Source organism: Nothobranchius furzeri, chromosome 12 (assembly GCF_043380555.1).
Source record: "Nothobranchius furzeri strain GRZ-AD chromosome 12, NfurGRZ-RIMD1, whole genome shotgun sequence".
NCBI classification, from domain to species: domain Eukaryota; kingdom Metazoa; phylum Chordata; class Actinopteri; order Cyprinodontiformes; family Nothobranchiidae; genus Nothobranchius; species Nothobranchius furzeri.
Window position 1 is genome coordinate 51352356 of NC_091752.1, and position 7888 is coordinate 51360243.

The 7888-nt window shown below is 41.4% G+C and overlaps 1 protein-coding gene across 4 annotated transcripts in view; it reads right to left on the reverse strand.

Moving 5' to 3' along the window:
- slc6a16a (solute carrier family 6 member 16a) overlaps nt 1–5114 on the reverse strand; it is a 28179-nt gene extending 23065 nt beyond the window's left edge. Inside the window, exons 1-3 of one of the 4 annotated variants that reach the window (XM_070542674.1) lie at nt 4907–5047; nt 4623–4680; nt 2386–2488 (exon numbers count right to left, since the gene is read on the reverse strand). In XM_070542674.1, the coding sequence (XP_070398775.1) occupies nt 2386–2418 (33 nt within the window). In that variant the 5' untranslated portion in view covers nt 2419–2488; nt 4623–4680; nt 4907–5047. Of the gene's footprint in view, nt 1–2385; nt 2489–4622; nt 4681–4906 lie in introns of all 4 variants that reach the window. The other 3 variants (XM_015945875.3, XM_015945873.3, XM_015945874.3) reach the window with 3 other exon arrangements.
- Nucleotides 5115–7888: the final 2774 nt, after the last annotated feature.

Sequence of the window (7888 nt, forward strand, 5' to 3'; positions counted from 1 at the left end):
TTTTTTTAATCACAATTGTCAATTTTTTGCCCATTTTAAATATATTTTTTATCATTTTCTAAATTCTTTTTTATATTTTTACACTTTTTGTTTTTGTGAAGCGCCTCGTGATTTTTATCTTGAGAGGCGCTATATAAGTGATATTTTCTTCTTCTTCTGAATAACTTGTGCTGGGAAGTTGAAACTTGAGACGACCAGCTTTGTTTAATGTCGACTTTAATCACTGTTACACATCCACAGCTTATTTTATACTTCTCCCTATTTTCTTAATAAAAACATTTGTGTCCTCAGAAAGCGTGTCCCTTGTTCGGATGAAGGTGGACATAGAAGTCCCAATTAAGATGTCCTGCATTTAAACTACAGAAAGTTATGTTTTAAACCAAAAACCAAACGTTGTGTGTAAATCATACTGACAGTTGAATCCCACCACCTCTCACTACTCACAATCTAAATCAGCTCAGATGTGTGGGACGGATCCAAAATGGCTTAACACGTGTGGGGCTTGGCTGGTCCCTGTTGGTATCAGCTGGTGAGAATGGAAAATTACAAGAGGTGCATGAGCCAGGAAAATAAGGACATGGCTGTTCAAGGAACCCAGCCAGAAAAAGTCTGAGCTTTCTTAACTACAGGGAAGAGTGAGGCTGTGGTAACAACATGCATATATGAGTAATGGGGAGTGGATGTAAGGCGAGCAGCAGGGGAGGGAGAATCAGCTGAGAGGTGTTGTGTTTGCACTGGTTCACTCTATGGGAGGTGCTGAAGTGCATGAGCAGGAGGGTACAGCTGGTAACAAGGCAGGAAATTTAATCTGCTGTCAAAAATTATAAATATAAACAAACTAAAATGGTCGACTGTTTAGAAATGATTTTAAAAAAAGGAGTTTGAGTCTCTCAATTAATTAATTGAGACTCTAGACTAAATGACTATGTTTATGTATTTAGCAGATGCTTTTATCCAAAGCGACTTACAATTTATAACCTATAGGGCATGTTGTGATCTGTGGGGGAAAATGGAGTACCCGGAGGAAACCCACGCATGCATGGGGAGAACACGCAACTCCACGCAGAAAGGCCGCAGCCGAGCAGACATTCGAACCTGCAACCCTCGTGCTGCGAGGCAACAGTGCTAACCACTGCGCCACCATGCAGCCCACTACAGTGAACACAGATCACTAAAGGGGAACAGTAGTTATGGTATAGCGCTTAGCTAAAGTGTTGCTACATAATAACACCTGAGATCGACGCTGTGTTGAAAATCTTTTTTTTTTCATAGCTTCTGAGATTTGCCCTCGGCAAAACAGAGTCAAGAAAAATCTGAAGTTTCTATAATATAATAATCATATCTTTAGTCAGATTTTTTCTGTGATTAAGCAATTATACTGCAGGATGTTTCCTCACACACACACACACACACACACACACACACACACACACACACACACACACACACACACACACACACACACACACACACACACACACACACACACACACAGAGGGTTATAGTAAGAGATTATCTGTGGGTGTAGCAAAAAAACAAGCAGCCATAATTCTGCCCATAGTGGTCCAACCTGCTGAACTCCAGCTGGTGGCTTCTATTCATAGAGAGACATGTTTGTTTTGTTTATTTTAGAAACCTGGCAGGGATCATTAAAAAATATGGTTGTAACAAATTTTACTCACAAGAAGAAAGGGCTTCATTTTTCTAAGCTGATGATGAATTTAAACACAGAACAAAAATAAGGGTACGAAAGAAAAAAATAACCCACAGAAAACATGAAGATATTTAGCTGTTCCTTCAGTGTTTACATCTAAATCTAGAAGACAAACACCTTCTGTGTGAAGCCACCCATTATTTATAGGACGAAGAGAGACGGGCCAGACCTGAACCCCACTGAGCTGCATTTAACTTGCTGATGAGGAAGAAAGACACCCCCACAAAATAAACAACTGCTGGTGAAAAGTGAGCATCACAAAGGATTAATTTCAAAGATTGCACAAGAATATACACCTAAACACACACTTTTATTCACTATAATCACCAGCGTCTAAACAGAATTAGATATACCTGGAAATATTAAAAACCATGACCTTTTGCTCTTTAATTGTGCAGAATAACAAAAACAAAACAAAGTACCAGCTGTTTTATTAGTTTTGGAGGGGACTTCATGTACCTTCTCCTGGAAACATTTCAGTCTGAAGCTAAAAGGCTGTAGCATGCTTGCTCCCTTTACAACAAACTGTTTTGTGTGTTTTTGGCCTCAACGCAAAAGTTTGCAGATGTGTCAATCCTCCACCAAAACTAGAATAAAACCCAATTTCCACGAGCAGATCTGAATGTCACAGAATAGTCATTTGATTTATTTTGACTCAACTAACTACAAACCTTTCTCTCTTGTGTAAACAGGTATTTAGCCATCAGCTTGCTTGCCTCGCTGCATATATTCCACTTTCTTTCATGTCAGCTGCCAGATGATCTAATAGCAAATCTGCAGAATCAACAAACAACAATTTAGCATTTTTTTTCTTGGAAAAAGAAAGCAAAGATAACCGTCTGTGCAACATCAAAAAATAGATGCTCTGATATCGAGATACTGCTGAAAAAAAAGCTCCAGTGGGACTAACGAGCCCTTTAATAATCTGAGGGGAAACCCGAAGCACTGAATGAGATTAAGATCAACACTTTACATGGGTACCTATAGATCATATATGTACTGTTTGTACTAAATGCCTCCGAGCTCTGAACATTGTGTAATGCTGCTGCCAATCATGTGTGAGCTCGTATAATCCCCACCTTCAGTGTACATGGAAAAAAAACCAAAATGCATGGTATGCCTTAAAGCAATAATACAGACTGTATGAAGCGGGATTCTTTGGGAAATTTTTGAACAATTAATATCTTACCTTTTGCAGAAGCTTTATGAATGACATCAGTTTGGAAAAAGTGACAAGCTAACAGCTAGTCATAGCAGAACCAGTACTAAGATGGAGTGATTTAAAGGCACGCTATGCAACTTTTTCTTATATTTAAATCAAGACCTTGAGCCAATATGTGCTAAAATGACCTTTTACAGGGTTAATGAAAAATCACTCAGACCCCACAGCCTCTTTTGGCTAGAACAAAGCCCTTCAGAGCATCGGACTGGTCCCTGTTAGTCAAGTGGCTAGCTGACATGTTAGCGCTACATTCTGCTTCCAGCTCTTTCCTGCATGTTTTAGATCATGAACACAACTGATTTATTTGATTTAGTGATTAATCACTCCTACAGAAACTGAGACATTTCAGCAGCTTGAGTAAGGTGTTAAAAAAACGAACGCACAGCAAGGAGAGTTTCACTTTTGGTTTTACAACAGTGAATTACTAACAGACACTAGGGGGTGCTAAAAGCAAGCTAAAGCTAAAATGTGCCTTTAAAATGATTTCAGTCTCTAAAATGTCAGATTAGTATTTGTGCATTAAACCTTTACATACTATCAAATATTATTTATAAAGAGTTTTATGGCTGTTTACAGCAGAAATTTGAAGCAAAGCTAGCTATCTCAGCACTTCTTGTTCAAAATGCCACATTTGCTGTGGGAATTTCATATTTTCTATACGAGTAAGTGTAGAAAAGTAAGTAGACCGCAACATATACTGTTATATAATAGTCTTCTCCTGAAGCAAATGTACTTACTGAGACTCAAGTTGTGTTTAGGCTTGACACATTCACTTTCCGCTTGGTGATGCGGCTCGCGGATGGAACGCACTTCACAACTTGCAGCGTTTATGGTTCATGCGGCTTGTCTCTGCGGTGAGCCAATATTCTCCCAAACTGTAGGGGGCAGTATGGAGCTCTACAGCATGCATCCAACACTACACCATAGTAGAAGTAGAAATTACTGTTGTTTACAACAGTTGTTAATGAAAGTTGAGAGCCAACTCAGCTCTTTTAGAATTGGCGGAGTGTTCTTGTTTCCACCAGGATCACCGCTTTTCCGTTTGTTCCCCTTCCTTGCCTTCACATATCCCTCATGTTTTTCCAGCATTTTTTAACAGCGTCCTTGTCTTTTCCGACAGTGCGAGCTATTTCGCTCCAAGAATTATTAACAACATGTTGATCACAGTGATCTTTGAGAGCTGAATCATACAAATGTCTGTATTTACGAACTCTGCCATAACTAGTTCTTGCCAGTCCACCAAGTTTTTCCGTGTTCGGCCGTCTGCGTGGTTAGAAAATTTCCTAGGTGCCGGAAAGTTTGGGCTGTGCGGAGGCCAGGTGGAGGGGCGTGGTTGTTAAAATGACGCCTATGTTTGTCAGAGCCGTGCGAACCTCGCGGACGCGTCAAGCATAAACCAACCTTCACTCGGCTCTTGAGAGCTAATCTATTTCTCCAAACTGAGGTTGTTCTAAAAGCAAATAGGATTTAATTAGATGTTCATAACAAATTAGAAAAAACGACAACTTAGCTCTGTTCTGAGACACTTTGTACCTAATAACGATTTGACAACAAATATGATGTTAAAGTAATGCTCATCACTCTGTTGTTGCGGCTCACGTTCACTTCTGGTCAGTGCATGGGCTTTGGTGTTGCTTATTTTATCACAGGAAACAAATTTAGTGCAAAACTGTGCAAAAAACTCACATTTTGGTGCAGTTTAAATGTGTTGCAAACTGTTTGGGCTGCAACAGGAAGTCTGTATCTGCAGAAAGAAAGGCCGCTTGTTTTCATGTTGCTGCTCAGTCTGGGTGTTTAATGCGCAAAGGCTCAGAGAAACAGTTTAAGGCTCAAAAAGTAAATACATTCATTCCATAAAAATAATTTCATTGCTTTTCTTTTACTCGGGGTTAAAGCACAAAAGAAGGATCCTGCAGAGGGACTCCAAAGCCACCGAGTAAAGTTAAAACAACAGTGTGTTGTGGACCTACCATGTGTGTGTCCCTCTCAGAGGAGTAGAGTTTCCCGGAGTCCTGTCGGTGTTGATTTCCCTGCTCGTCTTCTCTCAAGACTTTCTCAAAACCTTTTCTTTATTAGGTTGTTGTTTGGGTCAGAAACACGTGTATGTTTCACTAAGGGACACACACAGGGCTGTTCTAATAACTTTGGTGCTTTTTTCAGAGAGCTGGAACAAACTGTAACACCGGAGCTGCAAGAGGAGAAGGAGCGGTTACAGCAGCTGAGCCAATGAGAGAGGAGACTGGGGGGCTGAACTACCCCTCCTCTGAAAAAGGGCTGAGCAACACACGATGACTGAGTCGCTGCTGTTTTATTCTGTTTGTTGGAAATTCAAGGCTCAGCCAGAACACACAGCTGAGTCTCAAACTGGAGCTTAAACAAAAATAATTAAACAAAATGTTACATTTAAGTTAGATGGCAGGCCAAAGTTTTCATTACTGCCTTGCCTACCTACCTGAACAGCCTCAGTTTGGGGAAATAGCGTCCTATAAAGCTGTGGTCATTTTCTTGAACCCCTTTCAGATTGACATTCTGGAATATGTGTGGACAATTCAATCCGGTTTTTAACCAGAACTGTGTTTTCAGACATACCCCTTTTGTATCTGAACTTGGGGGATCAGACTTATGTTAAGCATAATTCTGTGCATTCGAAGAATCATAAGAGACCTGGATGATGAAGCTCAACGGTTAAAGGAATCACAGAAGCGGTGTGAAGCGCTCCGTCGCGCGTCTAGACGGTACCGAAGGAGGCGAGCTGCCATGGTTCGCTGCATGCTACAGGAGCGAGCTATCTAGGTGCGCACAGCGTCCCCTCCTCCCTGTCCGGAACTCAGCCTCACCAGTCTGAAGCAGCCACCTTGTCCGTAACAAGTCTGGACCTGTTACTAGGGGCGTCGTCCGGTTTAATTACGGAAAAGGTTATCCGGATGTTTGTATTCAGACACAAAGGTCTTACGGACAGAGTCCTGAACATTTCCATTTTTCATGGCCTGTCTGAAGGGGGCTTTAGATTCCTGGTTTTTCTGCCTTCTTAAGTGAAAACAGAAAGCTGAATGAAGGTGGTTTTTTCTGAGGAGGTGAAGTGACTGATGTGTCAGAGCACCCATTTGCATAATAAAGTTGGAAATGGAACAGTGACTTCCCGTTCGACTTGCTTTTGGAAGTGACTGTGTTTATAATCCATTAAAGAGGATATATTATGATATTTTCCCTTAAGATATAATAGTTCTATGGTCAATGGTTCATGAGGTTCTTAGCATAAAATCACTCTCAACAATTACAGCAGCTTTATTCTTGACATTTTCAGTACCTTCCAGAATTAGCCGTTTCAGGGCACTGTGTCATGGTCTGTGTCTACGTCTCCCCTCATGTGTCTCCTTGTGTTCTCCATCCCTCTCTAGGTTCTCCTTTGTGTCTCCTAGCGCACTCACGTGTCCTTGTCTGCGTCTTTCTCATGTGTCTCCTTGTGTTCCTCATTTGTCCCCAGATCTGCAGCCCCCTAGGTTTCCCTCCCCAGGTATCCCCCTCCCAGGTCCAGTGCTCCCGTGGTCCCCCATAGTCACGCACCTGTAGTTTTTCTTTCTGTAGTGTTTTTCTTTAGTTTTCAGCTGTTCATTTTATTAGTCTCTTTAGTGTGTTTTTCCCACCATTGTTTGTGGTTTTCCTCCCCCTTAGAATATTAGTTATGTTTGCTGCTCTTCTTGTCTTTAGGTTTTACTCTTAGGTCATGTCAGTTTCCTCCCTGATTAGTTAATTGCTTTCACTTGGTTTCTCTCCCCACACACCTGCAGCTCATCTCCCTCTCATCCTCCCCAGTGTATAAAACCCTGTCTGTGTCTCTGTGTTTTGTCGGTCCATTGTTTGTGTCAGCGTTGTTTTGTTCCCCTCCACTTGGTCTCTAGGTTTGTGCTCTCTAAGTGAGCTTCGGTCTCCAGGATTTAGGATATTGGTTTTTTGGCATCCTGCCCTTTTGGATTTTTTGTTCCCATCCAAATAAAGGGATTTTACTTTACAATTCGCTCCTGCCTCGTGTCGTCTGGTGTTTCTGCATTTTGGGTGCAAACCTCCTCCTGGCTCACATCGTGGCACACTGTCACTTTAAGAAAACAAGCTGGAGCTGGCCACGCCCACCGACCCCCAACTCAGGCTGCAATAAGCTGAGAAGCTCAGATATTTGGGAGGGGCTCGAAGAAGGGCTGCAGCTCTTCCAGCTCGAGAAGTGATTTTATGCTAATTTTCTCATTTGTGACATCACAAACAGGGACTTTTTGAAATTGTTTCTTTTAGGCACACAATTCCTAAAACCAAGCACTGACAGAAAATGAATAGACAGATGTTTTCTATGTTTGGAGAGAATATAGAGGCCGTAGAGACCCACATTGCAGTACTAAAGAATGCAGAAGGTGAGTTTTGCATAATGTGTCCCCTTTAGGACTTGCAGCTCATTTTGATAAATATTACTTTCCTTTCTCTACATTCTGCCCCTGCTGTATTTGTTTGTGTGCCGCAATCAGACACTCTACAAGTGCAAACTGTTCCAACCTGCTTCACATCAAGGGTGTGTTTCTACCAGCATGTAATTGTGCTGTTTGCTTTGCAAATCTGACATCTAGACAGAGCAGATAGGAGTTATAAGGGAGCAACTTGCACGTGTGCAGCACAAAGATAGTGATAGGAGTCAGACTTACTTAAAAGTTCTGTGTAGGTTAGTACTTCACACCAATCTGAGCAGTTTTTTTTTTGGATAGTTTTGTTCTTGGTTCTTTGGTCTTTTCCTCCCTCTGGTGTCTGAATCAGCTGCTGTGCGGGTTCTCTCCATGCTCACTGAGTACCCCATGTAGGTGTTTCTGCTCATTAGTTTTATGAGCTCAAAATAAAAACATTTACTTGATGTATTCCTTTTAAATTTAGTTCATCTGTATGGTTCATGACATTTTGTATAAACAGCCTGCTGC